Here is a 27,926-nt window from a genome sequence, read left to right on the forward strand (position 1 = left end):
CAGGAGACCAGGAAGAGGCATGGACAACTCTATGGCCCTGCTCACTATACAAGCATTCCAGATGCAGCCACCTATCTGTCAGCCAGTGCTGAGGCCAGGTAGACAAAAATGGGAACTACTCTACTCAGCACACAGTAGATTCCACTTTCTCCTAAAGAGACAGGAAATAACTAGAGTTTTATTGGCTCCATATTGTTTTGAGTCCCTGAATAGACAAGGAATCTCTGCTATCACTGCAATTGTTGCAATGGTGGTTTCTATTACAGTGCCAAACTCAAATTCAGAAAGATATTAAAGGCAGACTTACACTATTATATGCAAATTTACATAAACAAGTCATGGAGGTGGGAAGCAGCTTCATGGAGCCATTGGGATAAATCACTGTGATTTGGCTGACAGTTTGGAAGGGCAGTAGGCTAACATCAGTGTGATCTGGGGTGATTTAGCAAATAAATCTTATGGATTGCATAATTAAAAGATTTTTTTCAAGAGTTCTGCTTGATCCCATTCATTGTGTACTTCTTGTGATGGACACATGGGCATGGCTTTCCAAGTCATGGCTTTCCAAGTCATGGCACACCATCATACACTGGTGTAAGAAATATATGACTGTAATTGGAAAACTTTTTACTATGCATTCAATTAACATTTCTTTGCTGAAATTAGACAACCATTTAAACCAATGTAAGCTGTCTATAGAGTATATCTGTACACACACATTTAAGCTTATAAAGCAATGTTCCTAAAAGCAGTTGCAATCTTGTATTTGAAGTTTCCAAAAACATTCATTGAAACTGTCAGCAATATACACCTCCCTGGCAAATCATGAGGCCACATTGCTCAACATCCCAACCGTTGGGAACAGAATTAAGGAAACCAAAAGTTTCCTAATAAGAATTCTTCCGGCAATTGCAAAACAGTTTCAGTTTCCAAAGGCACATAAGAGTCAAGTGTTTTCTACTGATGGCAAATACATAGAGAAGTTGTTGTCTTTTGCAGCTGCACAATATGTACACTGCTCTAAAAAATAAAGGAAACACTCAAATAACACATTCTAGGTCTGAATGAACAAAATATTCTCATTGAATACTAGTTGAATTTGCCACCAGAATCACAAAAGAAATCATCCATGGAAATCAAATGTATTAACCAATGGAGGCCTGGATTTGGAGTCACACACAACACACTACAGGCTGATCCAACTTTGATTAAATATCCTTAAAACAAGTCAAAATGAGGCTCAGAATTGTGTGTGGCTTCCATGTGCCTGTACAACACCTAGGCATGTTCCTGATGAGGTTGTGGATGGTCTCCTTAGTGATCTCCTCCCAGACCTGGACTAAGGTCAGATCCGTCAGCTCCTGGACAGTCTGTGGTGCAACGTCGCATTAGTTGATGGAGCGAGGTCTGATGTCAGAGATGTCTGGGGAACAAGCGGGCCAATCCATAGCTTCAATGCTTTCATTTTGCAGAAATTGTAGACACACTCCAGCCACATGAGGTGTAGCATTGTCCTGCGTGGAGGAACCCAGGGCCAATGGCACCACCACATGGTCTCACATCTCATCTCATACCTAATAGCAGTCAGACTACTTCTGGCGAGCACATGAAGGGCTGTGAAGCCCACCAAAGAAATGCCACCCCACACCATTAATGACCCACTACCAAACCGGTCTTGCTGAAGGATGTTGCAGCCAGAAGATCGCTATCCATGGCGTCTCCAGACTCTTTCACAACTGTCATGTGCTCAGTTAGAACCTGCTTTCATCTATGAAGAGCATAGGTCATCAATGGCGAATTTGCCAATCCTGGTGTTCTATGGCGGTTGCCAAGCATCCTGTACCCTGTTGGGCTGTGAGTACAACTCCCATGGATTCTGTTTCTAATCGTTTGTGCAGACACATGCACACTTGTGGCCTGCTGGAGGTCATTTTGCAGTGAGTGCAAGTGTTCCTCCTTGCACAATGGCGGAGGAAGCTGTCCTGGTTTTGCATTGTTGCCCTCTTACAGCCGCCTCCTGGTTTTACTGTCCTGTATCCTGGTATTGCCTCCAGCCTACGGACACACAGCAAACCCTCTTGATGCATGAATACCAGAATTATGTAAAGAAATGGACGGCACGTCCTGCAACACATTACCCTGTCATTGTCTTGTGAGTATGTTTGTTTTACATTCATGACAGAAATAAAAAAGAAAACTATACTTTTGGAAGATCGATGAGTGCCATCCATTTCTTTACCCGATTCTGGTATTCATGTATTTGGAAACATTGACTGTTGGACTTAGAGCACCCCTAGAGCCATTAGAACATGACAAGTTGTAGCAACTATACACCATTTAATTTTTATGCACATGAAAAAACTATAGTGGGAGTGCCCCTTATACCTCTGTTTTTAGCAAACCTTCTTGGCACATCTCACAATTGTGTGCCATCCTGGTTGAGCTGCACTACCTGAGTCACTTGTGTGGGTCGTAGAGGCCATCTCATGCTATAACGAGTGTGAAAGCACCACCAACATTAAAAAATTGACCAAATCATCAGCCAGAAAACATTGGTACTCAAAAGTGGTCAGTGGTCCCCACCTGCAGAAATACTCCTATTGTTAATCAGTGTTCAGTAGACAGTTTGATTTCACAGAAGATTGATTAAGGGTGGTATCACATTGTCTTTTTTTTACATCAATGATTTTTCACTGAATCCATTTTGACTTACGAACATATAAATTGGTTTTCATTTCCGGGCTTCAGTGATTTTTACTGATGTCTTTTTTTCAGTGAAAAGTGTGAAAAAGCCCATTGAAAAGAATGGTTCAGGAAGGCTGTATGTGTCCTTAAGCCAAAATGGGTTCAGTGAAAAATCACTAATGTGATTGAAAAAGCCAATGTGAAACCACCAATACTTGGAGTTATATTGAGTTGTTTAGCAACAATATGTCAAAGAATGATGAAAACAATGAGATAGTAGTACATTAAGATGCTGATGAAATGTAGTGTGCAGAGGAAATATTCTTGGACCTTAAAGATAATATCCCAGCCTCACTGTGCATGTGCCGTACCTATGGTACTTTTCAAGTGAAATTAAGGCTTCATTAGCGGCAACATACAGGCGCCAGGAGCTGAGTACAAGGTAAGTATAAATTTTTTCTTTTCATGTAATCGTGTTGGCAAGCTTTTATCGACAGTTAGAATGAGTTAATGCAGCAAGTCAATATTTGCGGTGTTGACCCTTCTTCTTCAGGTCCTCTGCAATTCTCCCTGGCATGCTCTCAATCAACTTCTGGATTAAATTCTGACTCATAGCAGTCCATTCTTGCACAACCAGTGCTTGCATTTTGTCACAATTTGTTGGTTTTCGTTTGTCCACCCGTCTCTTGATGATTGACCAGAAGTTCTCAATCGGATTAAAATCTGGGGAGTTTTCAGGCCATGGACCCAAAATCTCTATGTTTTGTTCCCTGAGCCATTTAGTTATCACCTTTGCTTTATGGCAAGGTACTCCATCATGCTGGAGAAGGTATTGTTGATCACCAAACGGCTCTTGGATTGTTGGGAGAAGTTGCTCTTGGAGGACATTCTGGTACCATTCTTTATTCATGGATGTGTTTTTAGGCAAGACTGCGAGAGAGCCGATTCCCTTGGCTGAGAAGCAACCCCACACATGAATGTTGCAGGATGCTTGAAAGTTGGCAAGAGACAAGACTGGTGGTATCACCACTACGAACAAGCTGTTTTCCAGATGTTCCAAACATTAGGAAAGGGGATTCATCAGAGAAAATGACTTTACCCCAGTCTTCAGCAGTCCACTTCCTGTACTTTTTGCAGAATATCAGTCTGTCCCTGATGTTTTTTTCTGGAGAGAAGTGGCTTCTTTGCTGCCCTCCTTGACACCAGGCCTTGCACCAAGAGTCTCCGCTTCACAATGCGTGCAGATGCACTCACACCTGCCTGCTGCCATTCCTGAGCAATCTCTGCACTGCTGGTAGCCCGATCCCGAAGCTGAAACACTTTAAAAAGAGGGTCCTGGTGCTTGCTGGTCCTTCTTGGGTGCCCTGGAGCCTGTTTGGCAACAGTGGAACCTCTCTCTTTGAATTCCTTGATGATGCAATAAATTGTTGACTGAGGTGCAATCTTTCTAGCTGCGATACTCTTCCCTGTTAGGCCAGTTTTGTGCAGTGGAATGATGACTGCACATGTTTCTTTAGAGATAACTATGGTTAACAGAAGAGAAACCAAGCACCAGCCTCCTTTTGAAGTGTCCAGTGGTGCAATTCCTACTTAATCATGATTCCTACTTAACTCTACAAGCTATTACATGGCAAAGTGAACTATAATTAAGTTTTTCTCTTTAAAAAGGTAAATGCTTTTAAAAATATTTTTTTGTATCATTCTCAAAACTTTTGGCCATGACTGTACATGGGGTGCCAGCTAATAACAGCTGACACCCCAGTGTAACACCCGTGGTCGGAGTGGGATCTGATTGCGGTTGTTTAACCTGTTAAATGCCACAGTCAGCATTTAAACTGCCTTTTAGGGGTCTCTTCCCCACACGCCCCCTGCCCTGCGCCATCTTCGGGGGTGTCAATCCTTCCTATGGCAGCCCTGAGGTCCGATCAGGACCCCTGGGCTGCCTGCAGGCAGTGCCTGTAAGATGGCATCTATGACATAATCTTAAAAGGCACAGCGTCAGCCTTTGCATGTGCATAGGCTGACACAGCTATTACCCTGCAATACATCAGTATTGTAGAGTATTTTCATGAACAAGCAGATGAATGCTTGTTCATGTCCAATGGTGGAGCCAGTAAAAAAGATTATTTTTTATTGAATAACAATTTTTAATTCATAAAATCAATTAAAATGGGCTTAACATAAAAAGAGCTTATTTACTAAGGTCCCGCAGCCGCATTTCCATCGGGTTCCCCGACGTTTTGGGGGATCGCGCCTTGGATTGCATTGCACGCGATCGGATTATGTCACAATTGCGCCGGTTTTCATGCGACAGAAATCGGGGGCGGGCCGCACAACGCGCGGGATTTAACATTTAAAATTGTGTCGCAAGCCAAGCACTTCCATGCACCGGGAAGAAGAAGGTGAACTCTGGCGGACCTGATCGGGGAAGCGACAGATGCAAGATATCGGGCGCATACTGGTAGTGAATCCCGGCAGACTTCATCCTCGTTGGACATTCTGGATCGGGGATTGCGCAGGGACCAGGTAAGTAAATGTGCCCCGTTATGCACAAAACAGTCTAAAGCCTTACAAAAACCCCACATATATACCGTAGTATCAGCGCGTCCATTACAACCCATAGAATAAAAGTAAATAATTATTGATCCCGCACGATGATCGCTGTAAAAAAAAAAAAAAAAAAAAAAAAAAACGGTTAAAATTATCCCGGCATAGTGACGCCCGGATAGGCGGCTGGCGTGTGCAGGCTATTTAAAAGCCATGGCGCACTCAGTCCGCAAAACTCCGCCCAGTGTCACATGATCACGTCACATGAACAGTCACGCGGCAGGTGCCAGGCGGATCCCTGTGTTGTGACGCATAGAGGGGAGTGTTCAGTATACACCCACTCGTGAATTAAGAAGAAGAGTGGGCGAGCTTCTGGCTGATGTTAGACACTCGAGGGATACATCGGTCGCAAAACATGTCCTGGAATGTCATCAAGGGAATGTAAATGTACTCCTTTTCCACGGCATAACCCATATAACGCGCAATACAAGAGGCGGGAATTGGGACAAAAAAAAAATGTACAAACCAAGACGAGATGGATCTTCAGACTGAACACAGTTGCACCAGCTGGTCTGAACGAAACCCTAAGTTTTGCCTTGTTCATTGACGCATAGCTCTATTACCATGACTTTATGTATTACAGCACCTAATGCGATATTGAATGTCATCTTTTTGTTTCACTATATAGAAGGTATTTGCTGTAATTAATATATTTTTTCACACTGTAGCGTGCTATCACTGTAAATCCTTACCTATTCTTTCCCTTCTGAGGGGGTCAGTCATCACCCCCCATACTCTAACTCCTTGTGTGAACATTTATGACTGCATTACGGGAGAGTGTAATTTGCTGCTCTAACTCAGAATTAAAACCCACTTTTGAAGTTTGTTTATTTTAATATATTGTCCTGCCAGGAATATCAATTTATTGTAAAAAAACGGTTTTAACAATCGATCGCAGTCTTTGCGTAAGCGTAGACACATGCCCCGTTACAATGTAGGAGTGATCGTTGCTTAAGAGTTCTCTATTGGTGACCACTTTCATTGATATGCAGACTCCCATACTAAGTGATTATGTTACACTTACTATTCTGTTGTCCCTGCGGCGTGACGTCAATTGAGTGGGTGTATACTGAACACTCCCCTCTATGCGTCACAACACAGGGATCAGTCTGGCACCTGCCGCGTGACGTGATCATGTGACACTGGGAGGAGTTTTGCGGACTGAGCGCGCCATGGCTTTTAAATAGCCAGGCATGCACAGTAGACTCCTGCACACGCCAGCCGCCTATCCGGGCGTCACTATGCCGGGATAATTTAGTACAGGAGCCATTGCTTTGTACTTGAATAAGTAACCATATTATCTCCATGCGTTGCTTGGATTGCTATAACATCTATGTCCCCTGATGAATCCGCAGGACAGCGGAGGAAACACGTTGGGAATTTGAATATATCTTATTTTCCATGAGTATTTATTTAGGGACAGCTGTGGACCGTCCTTGTAAAGACGGGAGTCTGGGCATGAATAAGGTCAGTGCTAGGGCCTACATTGTCCTATCTCCCTGAACCGATTGAAGCAGAAATGGGTCTCCATGGACTGTTAGGAACATTCCATTTTGCTTGATTATCTCTGTTGGTCCTACAATTTTTTGGCAGCGGGAACATGTTGCATTGTCTTTACATACAAATAAAAACATTCTGGAGTGTTCTGATATTGTGAGCACTACTATTCAGGGGCACAAATCATTTATCTTGTTGCCCTTACGTATAGCTGTCCTGACCATCTGCTAGATACCTAATTGGTGGTGCACATTGATCACTATCTTTGTGACTTAAGGCCCTATATTCTCTTGGTTAAGAGTCATTTGATTACTTGTGTTTATGGTTACGACACCTTTGAGTGTCAATGCTGTCTATGGTAATGCACCATTGGGTGTATAAATGATTATTTAACTGTATTTTGTGAGTTCTGTATTATGCTTAAAGCTTCTTAGGAAGTATTTAATTAAAAGTTACATTTTACTCCCTTTCACCTTGCTTAGCTGATTAATTTAATTTTTTGGTGACTGATACAGCCCCTGGATACATTGGCTATTGTTTAGGGCCCCTTGATCTGAGTTGCATAACTTTTTAGAACATTTTTTTGTGAGGGTGTTTAATGAAAAATTGTATATTACAGGAGGTTTTTCTTTTACGTCATTTATTGCGGGTTCAATATTGATTTAGATTTATTACAAAAATTTATGCGGACACGGTGATATGAAATATGTACCGTATATACTTGAGTATAAGCTGACCCGAGTATAAGCAGAGACCCCTAATTTTACCACCAAAAACTGGAAAAACCTATTGACTCGAGTATAAGCCGAGGGTGGGAAATGCATTGGTCACAGACCCCCCCAGTATATAGCCAGCCAGCCCCCTATAGTATACAGCCTGCCCAGTTTGCCCCCCGTAGTATACAGCCAGCTCAGCCTGCCCAGCTTGCCACCAGTAGTATACAGCCTGCCCCCAGTAGCATACAGCCAGCCCATAATTTAAAAAAAACTTATATACTCACCCTCCGGTGGCCCCAATGCGCAGCGCTGCTCCCCCGATGTCCACGCGGCTCCTCTTCTTGCTTCAGCGCCAGTCTTCTGTCTTCTCTGACATCGTGCTGGGTGCCGCCATTGTTCTTTCCGGGGTGGCAGGCGCATAGTATGACGCGCCGCTGCTGACGTCATACTAGGTGCCGCTCGGGAGAAAAACATGGCGGCGCCCAGCACGACGTTACAGAAGACGGGCGCTGAAGCAAGTAGAGGAGCCGGGAATCCAGAAGACGAGCTGCAATGACATCGGGGGAGCAGCTCTGTGCATGGGGGCCACCGGAGGGTGAGTATATAAGTTTATTATTTTTTAAGTCCATTGACTATCGCTATTGACTCGTGTATAAGCCGAGGGGATGTTTTTCAGCACATTTTTTCGGCTTATATACGGTAGGTTATTTCTGTGTTTTTATACTTATGTTTTGTAGTTTACCAGGGGCGGTCCGATCCACACAGTGGTCAGGTTTTTCCGATCTCGGATGTTAGTACCGGATTTGGGCTGTGAGAACTTAAAGGGCACCTGTCATCAGGTCTCTGCCACTAGTCCTGTCACCTCTACCTGTTGGAGCAGCTCACAAGGATCCCATCCCAGCCTTTATCTAGTTATTTCATACATTACTCATTGTAAAATCATCTATTTTTTATCATGTAAATGAGGCTGGTCACATGGTAAGAGGCAGTGATGTCACCCCTCCCCTCTCCTCCCCCTGCTCATTTCTGTGTGTAATGTATAGTAAAGCATAGTTAGTGCATCTGCTGACATGCTGCATCCTCCTAATATACAGGTGAGAGACACAGACATCAGCTACACATGAATCTGACATGTTCTGTTGTAACATGGCTGCATGGAGCTGCTGTATCTCTCCTATACACACACAGGCTGCAGGGGGCGTGGCCACCAGCACCAGGAAGCACATCATTATACAGCCTCACATCAATATACAGGCTGTCAGTCAAGCACTGGGGGTGTGGCTGTACCTCCCACTCATGTATAGAGTGGACAGCTTGAATATGCTAATGCTTCATTGGACATTTCACAGGTCATTTGCATACAGCTTTAGGACCTCATTGCTTAGGTTTACAGGCATGTAGAGGGACAATGAAGGGATAGAGGCAATGCTCTCTAATGGCAGTTTATGAAAATATATTTAGTTTAGGGGGGTTATTTTGCATGACGGGTTCTCTTTAAAGGACCCAATGTCCCCAATGTTCTTTTGACACGCCGACATAAAAGGTGGCGTGACAGAAGAATACCTTAATGGCCACCGTAAAAACATGACACAGCAGTCATTAAGGGGTTAAAGTAACAACAAATATAAACAGTAAAGATTACTGATCTTAGGTGTTAACTGTGCCAGTTGCATTTAAATCAATGGAGCATGTGCTTGCTGGAATTAGGACGTCATAGGGAGAAAAAACTACCCTTCCCAAATAGCAGTGCACACCGATCACAGGGGTCACTGATGGTGGTTTGTTAACTAAACCCAGATAGATTTTTTAAATTCATGTTAGACCAAACCCAAATTTTCAAGGGTCGACTCATCACCAGTTCTGACATTTAAAAAAAATTTAAGAGAGAAAAACTTAATTATAGGTCACTTTGCCATGTAATAGCTTGTAGTATTCACTGCAACACTTCACTGTATTGTCATTTAATCATATTATTTGGGTGTAAAAGAAGTTCTGTGATAGCAGGCCAATATGCATTCACTAGAATACAGCACCCCAAATTGTGTCACAGAAGTATAATTGAGTTTCATACAGAAAACAGTGGAATCGGCACTCACCGGTATTGCTCCTTTTCAAATGTTGTTTATTGATGCATACTTACAAAAATCTTATAAAAAACGGTTGATCAAGGTGTGGGGGTGAGGAAGGACGTGGATAGACTCATTAGGCAATCAAACACATGACAGCTGTTTCAGCAGATGAAGCGCAGGGAGCGCGAAACACTTGAGACACAATGGCCATTTAAACTACAACATGACTCTCCCCTTCCTGTCGAGCGTAGCTCCTATTGGTATATTCATTCTCAGCGGTAACATAGTAGAAAAAACAATACCGACATTCACCATAATATCCTGTGTAAAACAAACCCTTTTATATGGCAGCAAAGCTGGCCTTGTGTGTCCAATGTCGCTTGTCTGGGGACCATCCCTAGTGGCTAGCGTCCCGGGGAGGCGTGTCGGGCCGCGGTGCCATCCCCAAGATGGCGACGGCGCACAGTGTGAGCTGCCGCGTCGCGCCAACCGTGGGACGGGCCGTGCCCGAGGCTCCGCCCCCTGTGGGCTGCTGTCAAGGGAGGTTACTCCCCGACGCTGCGATATTTTGGACATTATTCACACTGCATCGGCGTTTGCCGTGCGTGGGTCCTTAGAAACACAAGTGTACGATTCATGCGGTGAGTCTTGTTATAATGTTGCTTGTAACTAGTCTACATGCTGGTATGGGAAGAGAGGAGGGGGGGGAAGGGGGCATGTCACGTCTTATTGGCCCAAACATATAAACTGTTAAAATACTAATGCGTGTAGTGTAACATTCAAATGGGAGAGGATATGCCGCATACGAGGTGATGTATACCTCTCTGGCTATCCTTCCCATGGAACGCCTCTCTAATACAGTGCAATATAGGGAAAAGAGGATGTACTTGATGTATCATAAATAAAGTACCTAGTCTTGTATATGTCTGGTCCTATTGTCGTGGGACTTATAGGAAAACACTCATATCTAATTTGTCATTAAGGCCTGCGGGTCCCAGGGCTCCTGTCCTTAGGATCCATCTACCCTCTTTTTGCAGAAGTATGCGTTGTCTGTCCCCTCCTTTTTTTAAAACGGGGACACGTTCGATACCTGTGATTTTGAGTACTCGTGGGTCTGAATTATGATGCATCCTGACATGTTCTATTAATCTCGGAGCACCGTTGCCTGTCTTTATTGACCTGAGGTGTTCACTAAACCGGGTATTCATTTTCCTTATGGTCTTCCCGATGTAGAACCTTTCACATGTGCATGAAATCATATAGACCACAAAATCTGTTTTACAGGTGATAAGTTGCCTGACTTTAACCTCTTGTCCACCACACTGGACTTTCTTGGTTTTGACGAATTGAGCGCAATAATTACAATTCCCACAAGGGTAATTGCCTTTTGGGGCATTCTTCTCTAACCAATTGTCGGTCTTCGGATCAAGACCGCTGGTGACTAATTCTGACTTGATCGTTCTGCTTCTACGAAAAGTGACAAGGGGGCCTCTCATTGCTATATCATGGAGCTCCCTGTCATTTTCTATAATATGCCAGTTGGATTTTATTGCTTTTTTGATTATTTCCGCTTGGGGAGTATAGGAAAAAGAGAATACAAATCTTTCCTCTTTTTGTGTTCTGTTTTTCGTTCGTGTTGGTTTATTTACATGTCTTAGGGCCCTGTTTCTTTTGACCCTTTGGTAGGCTTCCTCTACTAACATCTCTGGGTATCCTCTGGAGGACAACCTCTTTTTTAACTCTTCTGATTGAGCTATGAAGCTTTCATCTGTATTGTTAATGCGTGAGATTCTCACGAATTGGCCGTACGGAAGGGCTTTTTTGATGTAGTGCGGATGGTAACTCTGGTAGTGGAGTAGTGCATTTTTAGCTGTACTTTTGTGGAAAACTTTTGTTTCTAGGCCAGATTGTTTGGCTTCTACTAGGACGTCCAGGAACTCTAGACGTTGGCCCCCAATGTTATGAGTGAAGGACATATTCATTGTGTTATGCTCATTTAGGTGCTCCACCACCTCTTCCATTGTGTTATGCTCATTTAGGTGCTCCACCATCTCTTCCAAGAGGAAAGATTTGTATTCTCTTTTTCCTATACTCCCCAAGCGGAAATAATCAAAAAAGCAATAAAATCCAACTGGCATATTATAGAAAATGACAGGGAGCTCCATGATATAGCAATGAGAGGCCCCCTTGTCACTTTTCGTAGAAGCAGAACGATCAAGTCAGAATTAGTCACCAGCGGTCTTGATCCGAAGACCGACAATTGGTTAGAGAAGAATGCCCCAAAAGGCAATTACCCTTGTGGGAATTGTAATTATTGCGCTCAATTCGTCAAAACCAAGAAAGTCCAGTGTGGTGGACAAGAGGTTAAAGTCAGGCAACTTATCACCTGTAAAACAGATTTTGTGGTCTATATGATTTCATGCACATGTGAAAGGTTCTACATCGGGAAGACCATAAGGAGAATGAATACCCGGTTTAGTGAACACCTCAGGTCAATAAAGACAGGCAACGGTGCTCCGAGATTAATAGAACATGTCAGGATGCATCATAATTCAGACCCACGAGTACTCAAAATCACAGGTATCGAACGTGTCCCCGTTTTAAAAAAAGGAGGGGACAGACAACGCATACTTCTGCAAAAAGAGGGTAGATGGACCCTAAGGACAGGAGCCCTGGGACCCGCAGGCCTTAATGACAAATTAGATATGAGTGTTTTCCTATAAGTCCCACGACAATAGGACCAGACATATACGAGACTAGGTACTTTATTTATGATACATCAAGTACATCCTCTTTTCCCTATATTGCACTGTATTAGAGAGGCGTTCCATGGGAAGGATAGCCAGAGAGGTATACATCACCTCGTATGCGGCATATCCTCTCCCATTTGAATGTTACACTACACCCATTAGTATTTTAACAGTTTATATGTTTGGGCCAATAAGACGTGACATGCCCCCTTCCCCCCCCTCCTCTCTTCCCATACCAGCATGTAGACTACTTACAAGCAACATTATAACAAGACTCACCGCATGAATCGTACACTTGTGTTTCTAAGGACCCACGCACGGCAAACGCCGATGCAGTGTGAATAATGTCCAAAATATCGCAGCGTCGGGGAGTAACCTCCCTTGACAGCAGCCCACAGGGGGCGGAGCCTCGGGCACGGCCGTCCCACGGTTGGCGCGACGCGGCAGCTCACACTGTGCGCCGTCGCCATCTTGGGGATGGCACCGCGGCCCGACACGCCTCCCCGGGACGCTAGCCACTAGGGATGGTCCCCAGATAAGCGACATTGGACACATAAGGCCAGCTTTGCTGCCATATAAAAGGGTTTGTTTTACACAGGATATTATGGTGAATGTCGGTATTGTTATTTCTACTATGTTACTGCTGAGAATGAATATACCAATAGGAGCTACGCTCGACAGGAAGGGGAGGGTCATGTTGTAGTTAAAATGGCCATTGTGTCTCAAGTGTTTCAGCAAACAAGTCAGATGAAGCGCAGGGAGCGCGAAACAGCTGTCATGTGTTTGATTGCCTAATGAGTCTATCCACGTCCTCCCTCACCCCCACACCTTGATCAACCGTTTTTTATAAGATTTTTGTAAGTATGCATCAATAAACAACATTTGAAAAGGAGCAATACCGGTGAGTGCCGATTCCACTGTTTTCTGTATACACCATTGGGACTTATTCACATTTAGGGAACCAGAGCACCACCATGCCCTTGATGTCAGATTTGTACCTTGCAGTCTTTTCATGGATCACGCTGAATACAATAACCATGGAGTAGTGCCATCCAACTCTTAAGCCTCCCGTGCCCTATATAATTGAGTTTCAGTTGCATCACATGAAGAGCAACTGCTATATGTACAGGCATGGCCATAAGTCTACAGTATCAGGTTTTATAATGGTAATTTGCATATACTCCAGAATTTTATAAAGAGTGATCAGCTTAACAACACTTAATTGCAAAGTCAATATTTGCCTAGAAAATGAACTTTTTCCCCAAAAACACATTTCAACTTCATTTCAGGCCGGTCTTAAAAGGAGCAGCAAACATCGTTTCAGTGATTGCTCCGTTAACACAGGTGTGGGTGTTGATGAGGACAGGGCTGGAGATCAATCTGTCATGATTAAGTAAGAATCACACCACTGGAGACTTCAAAAGGAGGCTGGTGCTTGGCATCATTGTTTCTCTTCTGTTAACCACGTGCAGTCATCATTGCACTGCACAAAACTGGCCTAACAGGGAAGAGTATGGCAGCTAGAAAGATTGCACCTCAGTCAACAATCTATCGCATCATCAATGAATTCAAGGAGAGAGGTTCCATTGTTGCCAAAAAGGCTCCAGGGCGCCCAAGAAGGACCAGCAAGCACCAGGACCATCTCTTAAAAGTGTTTCAGCTTCGGGATCGGGCTACCAGCAGTGCAGAGCTTGCTCAAGAATGGCAGCAGGCAGGTGTGAGTGCATCTGCACGCACTGTGAGGCGAAGACTCTTGGAGCAAGGTCTGGTGTCGAGGGCAGCAAAGAAGCCACTTCTCTCCAGAAAAAACACCAGGGACAGACTAATATTCTGCAAAAGGCAAAGGGAGTGGACTGCTGGGGAATGGGGTAAAAACTAGAGGGCAACAGATCATGTGAAAATATAATATTTGTCTCATTCTCAAAACTTATGGCCATGACTGTAGAGTGAGCACTAAGTAACTCTACCATCAAAATTGAGCATGATTTAACAACTAACACTTACTCAGATCCAGACGCCAGGATTGTGGTAACCTTCTTATATTTGTTATTCATGGCCTCATTACTTCTAAAATGAACTTTACAGCGAACCTTTCTTTAAAAAAATATGACCAAAAAGCATTGTCCTTATCCCTAAAAGGTTCCTCTTCATGGCTGCAATGTTAAAAAAAAATCAGTTTGTAAACTTATTAGCAACTCATCTGATGTGAGTCCCGCTGCTGTGTGTTAACAGTAAGAGAGAGCTCTGTTACCTCCTTAGGCAATTCATATCATGTAACCATCTAAGGTCCTTTACCCAGTTACATAAATGGGGTAGACATTGCAAATGTATCTTTCATTTAATGTGATCAAATACATACAGTGGGTACGAAAAGTATTCAAACCCCTTTAAATATTTCACTCTTTGTTTCGTTGCAGCCAATTGGTAAGATGGATGAAAAACAAAAATGAGGATATTTTTGCTGATTTCTTGACCAAAAGAAACCTGAAATATCAAATGGTCTTAAGTATTCAGACCCTTTTCTCAGTATTGGGTAGAAGCACCTTTTGAGCTACTACAGCAATGAGTCTACTTGGGAATGACGTAACAAATTTTCCACACGTGGATCCTCGCCATTCTTCCTTGCAGATCCTCTCCAGTTCCCTTCGGTTGAATGGTGAACATTGGTGGACAGCCATTTTCAAGTTTCTCCAGAGATGCTCAATTTGGTTTAGGTAAAGGCTCTGGATGGGCAAGTCAAGAATGGTCAGAGTTCTGAAGCCACTGCTTTGTTATTTTAGCCGTGTGATTAGGGTCATTGTCTTGTTGAAAGGTGAAGATTTGGCCTAGTCGGAGGTTCAGAACACTCTGATGAGGTTTTCATCTAGGAACTCTATTTTCTTGGCCGCATTCATTTTTCCTTCAAGTGCAACCAGTTGTCCTGTACCTGTGGCTGAAAAACACCCAAATAGCACCACCATGTTTCATTGATGAGATTTTATTTGTAAGGAGATTAGCAGTGCCTGGTTTTCTCCACACATACCACTTTGAACTTCATCTCATTAGACTAGAGGATCTTATTTCTCATAATCTAGCAGTCCTTCATGTTATTTTTGTAAACTGTATTCAGGCTTTCAGGAGAGGCATCCGTCGGCACACTCCACCATAAAGCCCCGACTTGTGGAGGGCTGCAGTGATAGTTGACTTTGTGGAACTTTCTCCCATCTCTGTACTGCACTTCTGGAGCTCAGCCACAGTGATCTTGTGGTTTTTCTTTATCTCTCTCACCAAGGCTCTTTTCCCACGATTGCTTAGTTTGGCTGGACGGCCAGGTCAAGGAAGAATTGTGGTTGTCCTAAACTTATTCCATTAAGGATTATGGAGGTCACTATGCTCTTAGGAACCTTGAGTGCTGCAGAAATTCTTTTGTAGATCTGTGCATTGCCACAATTATGTCTCTCACCTCCTTGGGCAGTTCCATAGATCTCATGATCACATGCACAGTGAGCTCTTTTATAGACAGGTGTGTGCCTTTGCAAATCAAAGTCCAATAAGTTTAATTAAACACAGCTAGACTTCAATGAAGGAGGATCAAAAGGAAATTAACAGCATAAGAGTTAAATATGCATGTCACAGAATGGGTCTGAATACTTATGACCATGTGATATTTCAGATTTTCTTGTTTAATAAAATAGCAAAAATATCTATATTTCTGTCAAGATGTACATTTTTAAACAAAAAAAACACTTTTTAATTTCACCCACTGGCTGCAATGAAACTAAGAGTGAAAAATGTAAAGGGGAAAGAATAATTTCCGTATCCACTCTGCATAGGGAAGACGTTGAACAGGGTAGATGTTTAACATGGGAACTCTCTGTATGTCGAGAAAATTGTAGAAGTATTTAAAAGGGAACAGCAACTCATATTCCTACTCCAAATCCTAGTACCTATGGGTCACTTGAATCTCAGTCGTAAGCACAAAACTTTATCATGGCAAGTAGAATATGGCTGACCCTATTATGGTCTTATAATTGCGGTCATCCCCTTAAGCAAAATCACCCAGCCCTATAGTTAAAAAAAAGAAAAGTAAAAAACAACAACATATTGAACTGGCACTAAAACTGATAAGAATACATTAGAATGGTAGAATACATTTTATTTGACAGTGACTTCAGTTGAAATGCATAAACTGTTGTACACAAGGCTGAACATAAGGCAACATCCACCGAAGTCTTCAAAAAATTCAAATAATCGTAGAAAAAGAAAAAAAATAGGATAGACCATTGACATTTATTTTATCATTACTGGGTGGGTTCTCCATGTTCGTTTTTTTATCTTCCACATCCAAATGTTTTGTTCCAGTTTTCATACAATTCTAAGTCCTTCTTGGAAACACTGGGTCTAACTGTTTGAAAGGCATTTTGAAAATCTATGTAAGCAATAGGCCTGACTTGATCAGGTGAAATGGTTGAAATATCAAAGGCCTGTAGGCTACGAATTGGACCAAGGGCAGCTTCTCGACACAACTGAGTCATATCTGCACCAGAAAACCCTTCGGCTTGTAGAACTATAGCATCCACTTCCTTCTCTGTAGCACAACAATTTTCTTGAGACATCAGGTTAACAACAATCTGCTTTCTAGCTGAAGCTTCAGGAAGAGGTATATATAGCCTCTTAACAAGTCGCCTTCTAGCAGCCTCGTCTATCTCTTGAGGTCGGTTAGTAGCACCAACCACAAGTATGCGGTCCTCAGAGGAAGTTGTGGCACCATCTAATTGCACTAAAAATTCTGTTTTAATTCTCCTGGAAGATTCATGCTCACCATCACCACGCTGTGATAATAGTGAATCTATCTCATCTATAAAAATTACAGCAGGTTGATGGCATCTTGCCACTGTAAAGAGAGCACGAACCATCTTTTCTCCTTCACCAACCCATTTGGATGTTAATGATGATGCACTTATGCTAAAAAACGTAGCACCAGATTGACATGCAATACATTTTCCGATCAGTGTTTTTCCTGTCCCTGGGGGTCCAAAGAGAAGCATACCTTTTGGTGGTCCCCGAAGACCAGTAAATATATCTGGTCTCAGCATAGGCCACACCACTATTTCCTTTATAGTAGTTTTAGCAAACTCCAACCCAGCAATATCATCCCAATTAATTGGAGGGCCATGGTCCATAATCTCACTCATGATGAGCTCAATCATTTTTGGCTCTATGTTCTTCAGACGCTCATCAGAAGGCACATTTGAGTCATTGTTACCAGCTGTATAAGTTTTTTTCTGACCAGCACAATTATCACCCTCATCTTGTTTTGCAATTGGAGGAACAAATTTCCCATGCAGCCCACGTGAGCGTGCTGCCCCCAGTGATTTTTTTCCTGTACCATATAATCCAGGACCTGTATTGCGAGACTGGTTATTTTTTTTCTGCTGTTCAACCCACAATTGTTCTTTAGCCGTTTTAAAGCCACTTTCTTCAAGTGGACCACATATTGTTTGTCTCTGGTCTCTATCTTCAACCATTTCATTAAAAGCCTTCCTTTTTCCTGCATTTGTAAAAGATCCAGTAGATAAGGTACTTTGAAAAGGTGTGCCGCTTTTATTTGCAGAAATTGGTGCATTGTTTTTTCCAAATATTGGAGTTGTGGGCATCGTTTTAGTGCCACAGGGAACAGCTGATGAAGTATTTTTATCTGTATATTTAAAATATGGTGGTTTTGGAAAATCTGTATCTTGAAGCAAGTTAGAGTTTGCGATAGCTGTCTCTTCTGAGAAACTTTTTATCCCTTTATGCCCTAAATGACTTGTGACCAAAGAATTTTCAAAAGTGCTGACTCCATTATCAACACTATGTGATGCATCTGCAGAACACAACTGGGACTGCAGGCCTGATCTAGCAGAATCAAGCATTTCTTTTACACATTCTAATTTAAAAATATTGTTGGTAGTCAAAGACGACTGCCACATGTCACTGTCACTGCGTGGACATCTGGCCAAAGACATGATGCTGTCGGCGTAGTTATTTAGGCCATTCCCCTCCTTGTCAGAGTCAATGATGGCAGCATACTTTTCTGCATATTTTTTGAACAGGTGGACTGCCGATGCCTGGGAGATCTCAGAATTTGCCCATGCATACTGAATCTGGGATATATGTGCACGATATACATCTGCCTTCTGTACAGGGGAGCAGGTGTCAGACTTTAGAGCAAACACATTTTGTTGCCATTCTCTCAAGTGAACAGAGCTGGGGTCAGGTGTCTGCATAGTCAGATCTGTAATTTAAAACAAAGAAAATATAAAAGAAAATATATAGAATACAGAATTTTTATTTACAATACAAACATTTTATATGTAGGCTTCAGTACTTTAATAGAAATAAGTGGGAAGGCAGTCCCGTTACCAATGGAAGTGACCACATAGGCCAGTGAAAAAGGTTAATGAGTGAAAGCAGTTTATGAGTCTGGCATCGGGTGTCAAACTTCTGGCAGTCAGTTCTTAAATCCAGGTATAGCCCTTGATATCACATAAGAGTAGGAGCCGGGGCCAGAAGCTGTGGGTGTCGGCTATATATTATAGCCGACACCTGCCTCTAACACCCGCGATCGGAGATTTCTCCGATCGCGGGTGTTAACCCCCAACACGCCACGGTCGCACTGACCGCGGCGTGCTAGGGGCATTTAACTGGATTCGGACCCCCCCCCTCCGCGGCGCTTACCAGCTGTGACACACTGATCAAAAAAAATTCTGTGCGCCAAAATGGTTCCAATTGAAAGGACAACTCAACATGTAAAAAATAAGCCCTAAACTAGCTCTGTCAACCAAAAAATATTAAAGTTACGTCTCCGAAAAGATGGCGATGCAAAAACAAATGAGATTTCCTCTATATTAGGTTTTTTTCCAGTAAAATTGTAAAAATAAATGAAAAACTATAAAAATTAGGTATCAACGTAATCGTAGTGATCTATAGAATAAAAATATTATAGTATTTTTAGTGTATGGTGTAAGACCCCCAAAATATACAAAAAAAAGAAACCCCAATTTGACAATTTTCTTTTCCTCCATACATTAAAGAATTAATAAAATCTCATCAAAAAGCTACAGACCCACTTATATGAAATATTTGTAAAGTGCATCTCATGTCACAAAAATAAGCCCTTATGTCCAAATTGCCAAAAAAATAAAGATTGTATAGCCATTATAAAGTGACAATGCATAATCTGCTGTGAATGGCGCAGCTCCCCCCTCAATGCTCTGGCGTGTGCCCATACAGCCGATTACCACCACATATGGGGGATTGTTATACACGGGAGAGATTGGGTATCACATTTTGAGGACCGTTTTGGTATTTTATCCTCTGAGAATTTGTACATTTTATGAAAAACACATTCATTTAGCCAAAAAAATTTTTATTTCAAAATTGCATTCGATTTTGTTTTAACCCCTGTAAACCAATTAAAGGGTTAACAAACTTCATAAAAGTTGTTTTACGTACGTTGAGGGGTGTAGTTTCTATAATGGAGTAATTTATGGGGTTTTACTTTTATTTAGGCCTTTCAGTGACTTGCAGGGTTTTGCAGCCAGATCTTGTTGCAGTGAGCTCAGCAGAGTTTTGTGGCACATAACCTTTAAAAAAGCATCAGAAAAGCGAGTGTGGGAGCTTGGTGGCGAGTGTGCATTGATCCGAAGTGTGTGCAGAGTCCTAAGTGTGACTTACATTTAAGGGACTTAAGTTTGAGGGACTTTAGCAGATAACTGCTGTATTTTGTGTTACTTTGACTGTAAATTCTTCTTTCCGTGCATATTTCTATTGTATTCCCCATTAGCACAATGGACTCCATAAGTGGCATTGCTATACAGTGTACATCCTGTGCCATATATGCTTTACTTGAACAGCCGTTCGAGGGGGAATACTGCTGTGTGGGATGTGTGAAAATAGCTCATCTGGAAGCCCTCCTGGAGCACAAACTCTCTGGGGAAGATGGGTGTGGGGAGGGAAGTATGGGGGTGGGGAGGGAAGGCTTGCGGATGAGGGGGATAGCAATGCTGCAGCAAGACATGGCATCTGTCACAAAGACTGTGCATACCGAACAGTGTGTTGTTTGCCGGGTGCTCGGGTTCGGCATGTTGCGGATCGGGTTGACAGATTACTGGGAGGGGCTGGTGAGGAACCAGCGCTCATGGTCAACATTGGCACTAATGACAAAGTAAGAGGTAGGTGGAAGGCCCTTAAAAATGATTTCAGGGATTTAGGCCATGAGCTCAGGGCAAGGACCTCAAAAGGTAGTTTTCTCCGAAATACTACCTGTACCACGTGCCACACCAGAAAGGCAGCAGGAGATCAGGGAGGTAAATAAGTGGCTCAAAAGTTGGTGTAGGAAGGAGGAGTTTGGGTTCATGAAAAACTGGGCTGACTTTTCTGTCAGCTACAGGCTCTACAGTAGGGATGGGCTGCACCTCAATGGGGAGGGTGCAGCTGTTTTGGGGGAAAAAATGGCTAGAGGGTTGGAGGAGTGTTTAAACTAGAGACCTGGGGGGAGGGCAACTACACTTGTGCAGGGCAAATAGACAGTGTAGATAGAGAGCTGGGAAGATAAAAAGAGTACAAATGGTGGAAGATAACAGTAAAGTTTATTAACACAAAAGGTGAACAAAAAATACGCTGCAAGTGATCGTGGGAGTGGGGATCAATGCAGTGAGCCGACAAGGAGAGAAGAAATCTCTCATTGAGAGATAGTATAGGGTCAGTGTGCCCTAGGGGTGGGGGTGGGGGTCCCTGGTGAACCCTAATGTAGAAATAGGGAGGGACCTATTACACCCTGGTTATAGCCTAATTCGGGACCGCAGTCCTAGACGACTGCCACCCCGACCGGAACCTAACCCTACTCTCGGTTGCCTCACCCTACACTAAAGGGGAGAGAGGCAGGGAGAACGTGAAGGGGGTAAAGGTACTCGGTCAGGAATAGTCGCTGTCAAAACGCCCCAGTGTGGTGAAGGAGCCTGGAGGCGTGAGTCCGGTAGTAGCGTCAATGGAAGAGTGCCAACCGGAGCTGCAAGTGAAGAATAGCCGTGACGTATGATGGGGTCAAGGCAGAAAAGAGAAGTATGCACGTCAAGTCAAATCCCAATGGAGGGAGAGCAGACAATGAGCATACTGGTGGGTGCCCAAGATGACACCCTAGTAGGAGTGTTGTTGCGGAATAAGGGGGGGGGGAGGGGAGAGGGGGAGATCCAATGCGTCTGGGTAGGTTGCTTGTTGGATCAGAGTTCCCTGTGGATCGGGACCCCCGTGATGGTACAGACGGGTTCCCCGGTGGGTCAGGAATTCCCTGTAGGTCAGGACTCCCTACATGCCATGTTTCGCCTGTGTGCAACAGGCTCTTCAGGGGAAATGAGGACCTGTGGGGGAAAGTTATCAGGGAGTTAGGAGTGATCTTGTGATAAAGATGAGGGAATTATGATGGTAACAGGTAAAGGCTTACCGGTGTATTCCTGCACTTAGAAGTGAATGAATAGGGTGTCCGCAGGTAAGATGCCTATGAGTGGGACTTAGGTAAATCTGGCTGGAGGAAGGGAGCCCTGGTGGGGGCCCGAATACAGTTTAGTATTGGTGAGTGTCGGCCCCAGGCTGGAGGGAAATATATGCGGGTCTTACCTTCCAAATGTCCAGTCAGGAGTAAGAGGCGTGTTCCGTAATGGTAAACAGGCCGGTGGTGATGGGGAGACGCACCAAAGTTGATGGGCGTCCGTGTCGAGTGGTCAATGGAGCAAACTCGGCATATTGTCGGCGGGGACGTCGGGAGATATATGCGTCCGGTCAAACCCTAGAGCTCGCCCATTGACAGCTGGCGAGGCTTCACCAAAATGGCGTCAATGGGACGCATGCGCAGAGCACCTGGAGTGATGGAGGGTGGGGCCGGTGCAAAGGGGGCGGGGGCGGAGGCTGGGCTCGAGCGTTGCCATGCAACCCATGGGAAGGGACGCGAGGCAGGGAGCGCAGCCGCCGCTCGGACCGCCAGGAGAATTGTCACTTTGCATCGGAGAGCACCCCGGCCAGGGGCTAAGGTGTGCAAGAGTGGTCGGGTTCCCCAGAGGACTGCACATCTTAGGTAAGATGTGGAGAGGGGGAGTGAAACACGGACCACAGATAAACCAAAGGGAATGTATAAGAATGGTCATAGAACAAGATGGAGGAGAAGGTCCCTGTAACCGTGGGTTAGGTGGAGGGGCCAATTATAGGATTAACGTCTGGTCTGAGGAAACAGAGACGGGACATCAAGATGGAGGAGATATGGGTATGTGGGGGTCAGATAAAACAGGTGAAGCTGAGTTGTTCATTGAGTCCGAGCGGGGTGGAGGTTTTGAGACGGTAAATCCATTGTGCTTCTTTCTGCAAAATGATACGGTCCCAGTCACCACCCCGCTTGGGGGGGTCAATAAGGTCAATGCCTATGAAGTTAAGGCCATCAGTCTTGCCGTTGTGGACCTCATTCATATGTCGGGATAATGGTTTGTCCCTATTATGTCGGATGTCGCCCAGATGTTCACCGATGCGTCTGCGGAATTCCCTGAAGGATTTGCCTATATATTCCTTACCGCAAGGGCATGAGGCTCTATAGATGACACCTTTAGATAGGCAGTTGATGAATCTCTTTATGGTGTACGTGGTACCGGTCACGTTGCTAGTGAAGGTCCGTGCACAGGTGATTACTTTGCAGGCAATGCAGCCACTACATCGAAAGCAACCTTTTATCTCCCTGTGAATCCACATGGAGGAGGTGGAGGGTTTGGTATAATGGCTATGGACAATTCTGTCCCTGATGTTGTGGCCGCGCCTATATGTAATGCTGGGGGCAAGAGTCAGATGTGGGGATAAATCGGGATCCATTCTGAGGATATGCCAGTGTTTCTTAAGTATATTTTTTATCTGACTTGAGGCTCCATCGTACGTGCCTATCAGGCGGATAAGAGAGTCATTAGCGGGAGTCGGTCTGGGGGAAAGTAGGGTTGTGCGTTCGAGTGATGTCGCTCGTTGGTATGCTTTCCGCAAGATGTGATCGGGATACCCGCGTTGTCTAAAGCGATCTCTAAGGATCTTCGCTTGATGTAGGAATTCATGATGGGTGGAACAATTTCTGCGGATTCGAAGGTATTGTCCAAAGGGAATCCCTCTCTTAAGTGCTGGGGGATGGTGAGATTCCCACCGTAATAGGGAGTTGGTTGCTGTTGGTTTACGATATATGGTGGTCTGTACCTCTCCTGTAGGTGATTTGGTTATCTTGACGTCAAGGAAAGGGAGGCAAGAGGGATGTGTTTCAAAAGTAAATTTGAGCCCCAGGGTATTGGTGTTGAGGTCCTGGACAAGTTCGATGAAGGCTGCATTAGTGCCCTCCCATATGATGAAGATATCATCAATATACCTGGCCCATAGGGAGGCTAGTTCTATCCATCGTGGGCCAGAGTCTTCACTGAACACGCAGGAATGTTCCCACCAGCCCAGGAACAGATTGGCGTAGCTGGGGGCGCAAGCGCTCCCCATAGCCGTGCCCCTGAGCTGGTGGAACAATTTACCATTGAAGGTAAAAAAATTATGAGTGAGGGTGAATTCCAGAATCTGTAAGACAAAGAGATTATGGGCCCTGTACTGCGTCCCCCTTCCGTCCAAGTAGAACTTGACTGCTTTCAGTCCCAAGTCATGGGGGATAGAAGTGTATAGGGCCTCCACATCGATACTAGCGAGTGTGCTTAGTGGGGATAGGTATAAACCATCCAGTCTTCTAAGCAAATCCGTCGTGTCCCGCGTGTATGACGGGAGAGAGGTGACAAAGGGGGCTAGGATTTTGTCGATGTATATGCCCAGATTGTTACATAAAGATTGAAGTCCTGATACGATAGGTCTGCCTTTTAGTGGGGTCATGCCTTTATGTATCTTGGGTAGTCCATAGAAGGTGGCTGTTTTTGGATGTCTGGGCATGAGAAAGTCAAATTCATCCTGGGATATGAGTTTGTCTCTCAGGGCTGGTGTAAGAATATCCCGGAGTTCTTTGAGATAGGGTGCAGTGGGGTCCTGAGGGAGAATGGTGTAGCTGGATTTGTCCATGAGTAAAGTTTGGCACATGGTCTGGTATTGTGTGGTTTCCATAACTACGATATTGCCGCCTTTGTCCGAAGGCTTAATGACAATATTTGGGTTATTCTCTAGGGAAGATAAGGCTACCATTTCTGCCTGAGTGCAGTTGAAACGTGTGGTGCCCAGATTACTGTGTTCAAGGTCATCCAGAGAGCTGGGAAGAGTCATAGTCCATGGGGGAGGAAGGGGGGCTGGAATGATATTGGGGAATAAGGACAAAAGGAATACGGACAGGGAAAACCATATAAAGTGTATGTACACAAATGCCAGAAGCCTCACAAACAAAATGGAGGAACTGGAACTCTTGATGTTGGAGCAGAAATATGATATAGTGGGTATCAGCGAGACATGGCTGGACAGTAGCTATGACTGGGCTGTTACTATAGATGGTTATAGTCTTTTTAGAAAGGATCGTATAAATAAAAAAGGGGGAGGGGTTTGTTTATATGTAAATTCTTGCCTCAAGCCTGTCTTGCGAGATGACATCAGTAACATAAATGCAAATGTGGAGTCTCTATGGGTGGAGGTAAGGGGAGGGAAAAAGGATAATAAAATATTACTAGGGGTTTGTTATAAGACTCCAAATATATTGGAGGCAGCAGAGGAAATGCTGCTAAGTGAACTGGGGAATAGTGATCATAATATCATTGATTTTGTATTACACTCTACTAAGAGCGTTAGGGAAGGGGCAACCAACACTCAGGAGGGCAAATTTTCAGCAACTAAGGGAAGACCTTAAAGTCATAGACTGGCATAATGTTCTCAAAGACAAAAGCCCCCCCCCCCCCCAAAAAAAAAAAATGGGACTTTTTCTCATATATTCTGAAAAAGTCCTGTGAGAAACACATACCTTATGGGAAAAAGCATAAGAGGAACAAGAAAAAGCCAATGTGGCTAACTAGTCTTGTAAGGTAAGCAATAAGCGAGAAAGGTAAGGTGCTAAAACGTGAAGGTAGCGATGAGGCATTACAGGATTATAGAGAGAAAAATAAATCCTGTAAAAAGCAGATAAAGGCTGCAAAAATAGAGACTGAGAGAAAAATTGCCAGGGAGAGCAAAAATAATCCCAAATCCCAAGTATATAAATGATAAGAAACTAAAAACAGAGAGTGTGGGTCCCCTTAGAAATAACATGGGGGTCATGGTGGAAGGAGATGAGGAAAGGGCCAATCTACTGAATGTCGCCTTCTCAACTGTCTTTACCCAGGAAGATCCCTTGGTGGAAGACACAATGAGGAATAATGTAAATTCTTTTTGGAATGTCAACAGTTTAACCCAGGAAGAGGTACGGCGCCCCTCGCAACCACTAAGATAGATAAATCACCGGGGCCAGATGGCATACACCCCCGGGTTCTGCATGAACTATGTATCGTGATAGACAGACCGTTATTTTTAATATTTGAAGATTCACTGAGGTCTGGTTATGTTCCACAGGACTGGCGCATAGCAAATGTGGTACCAATATACAAAAAAAAATCAAATAGCGATTCTGGAAACTACAGACCCGTGAGTCTAACTTCTGTGGTGGGGATAATATTTGAGGGGTTTGTTAGAGATGTTATATTCGAGTATCTCACTGTGCACAACCTTATAAACCAGCGTCAGCATGGGTTTATTAGAGATCGGTCCTGTCAGACTAATCTGATTGGTTTCTACGAGGAGGTAAGTTCAAGACTGGATCTGGGGGACGCTGTGGATGTTGTATATCGGACACCGTGCCACATAAAAGGTTGGTATATAAAATGAGACTGCTGGGAATAGGATAAGATCTGTGTATTTGGGTAAGTAATTGGCTTAGTGATAGAAAACAAAGGGTCGTCATTAATGGCACATTCTCAGATTGGGTTGACGTTACCAGTGGAGTGCCACAGGGGTCAGTATTGGGGCCACTTCTTTTTAATATTTTATTAATGACCTTGTAGTGGGTTTACACAGTCAAGTTTCAATATTTGCAGATGATACTAAGCTGTGTAAAGTAATAAATACTGAGGTCGATAGTTTAGCATTACAGGGATTTGTGGAAGCTTGAGGAGTGGGCAGAGAAATGGTTGATGAGGTTTAATGTAGATAAATGTAAAGTTATGCACTTGGGCCATGGAAACAAAAAGTTTAATTATGTTCTAAACAGTCAATTACTTGGTAAAACTGGAGCTGAAAAGGACTTGGGGGTATTGGTGGATGGTAAACTTAATTTTAGTGACCAGAGCCAGACGGCTGCTGCTAAAGCAATTCAAATTATGGGATGTATCAAGAGAGGAATAGATTCTCATGATAAAGACATAGTTCTGCCCTTATACAAATCCCTCGTCAGACCACACATGGAATATTGTGTACAGTTTTGGGCACCAGTGTATAAAAAGGATATAGTAGAGCTGGAACGGGTGCAGAGAAGAGCAACCAGGATTATTAGGGGAATGGGGGGATTAGAATACAATGACAGATTACAAAATTTAGGATTATTCAGTTTAGAAAAAAGACGACTGAGGGGAGACCTCATTACAATGTACAAATACCTGAACGGACAGTACAAGGATCTCTCCAAAGATCTTTTTATACCTAGGCCTGTGACCAGGACAAGGGGGCATCCTATGTACATGTTCAAGAGAGGCCTGGATGCCTTTCTGCAGAGAAAAAATATCACGGTTATGGGGTTAAAACATTTATTTAATTCTTAAAGGTTGGACTTGATGGACTTGCGTGTTTTTACAGCCTTATATACTATGATACTATGACTTGAAACCTGAGCAGGTCCCTCAATAGAAGGATTTTGCTTTGTTTATGAAAATGTGAAAAATTGCTCCTGACGTTCAAAGCCCCTTAACATCTCACAAAAATGAGAGTATGTATAAAAAACCATGTCCACATAAAGTAGACATTCGGTGAATGTTAGTTATTACGTTTTTTGGTGTTATGACTCATTTCGAAAATTGCACATTTTTCCAAATTTTCACCACCAAAACTAACATGAAGTACAAAGTGTCACGAGAAAACAATTTCAAAATCACTTGGATATGTTAAAGCATTCCAAAGTTATAACCACTTATGGTGACACAGGGCAGATTTGAAAGGAAGGTGTCAGGAAGGTGAAAAGTGGCTTCGGCGTTAAAGTGAGTCTACCACCAGCTGGGTACAGGTGGCGACAGCGAAAAATTAGTTTATAAAAGAAGCTTGCAAGTATCAGTGAGCAGAGTGTCTTTTTCATTACACATGCACGTGAGCAATAGATGAGACAGAGTGAGGTTGTGTTGATCAAGTTTTCCTTTGAATGTTTTTAAGTATTTCAACCTGAAGAAGGCTTTTGTTCAGAGCTGAAACGCATAGTTGTTTTTGTATGTTTTATAATCAATAATCTCCCTTGATATTGGAAGAAGCGCAGCGTGTATGTGGATCTTGTCCCAGTTTCATTACTTTCTGAAGACCACTTTATCCCTCCTAGTGTCAGAATTTCACAGCACTGAGCTGCTTCCTTGAAACACTTGCATGAATAACTG

General features: G+C 43.5%; 1 protein-coding gene across 4 annotated transcripts in view; it reads right to left on the reverse strand.

Moving 5' to 3' along the window:
- Positions 1-16,438: 16,438 nt before the first annotated feature.
- FIGNL1 (fidgetin like 1) overlaps positions 16,439-27,926 on the reverse strand; it is a 40,314-nt gene continuing 28,826 nt past the window's right edge. For 2 of the 4 annotated variants that reach the window (XM_072153154.1, XM_072153152.1), the window contains exon 2: positions 16,439-18,580. In XM_072153154.1, coding sequence (XP_072009255.1) covers positions 16,635-18,572 — 1,938 coding nt within the window. In that variant the 5' untranslated portion in view covers positions 18,573-18,580 and the 3' untranslated portion in view covers positions 16,439-16,634. Of the gene's footprint in view, positions 18,581-26,948; positions 27,057-27,926 lie in introns of all 4 variants that reach the window. The other 2 variants (XM_072153151.1, XM_072153153.1) reach the window with 2 other exon arrangements.

Source organism: Engystomops pustulosus, chromosome 5, assembly GCF_040894005.1.
Source record: "Engystomops pustulosus chromosome 5, aEngPut4.maternal, whole genome shotgun sequence".
Lineage (NCBI taxonomy): Eukaryota > Metazoa > Chordata > Amphibia > Anura > Leptodactylidae > Engystomops > Engystomops pustulosus.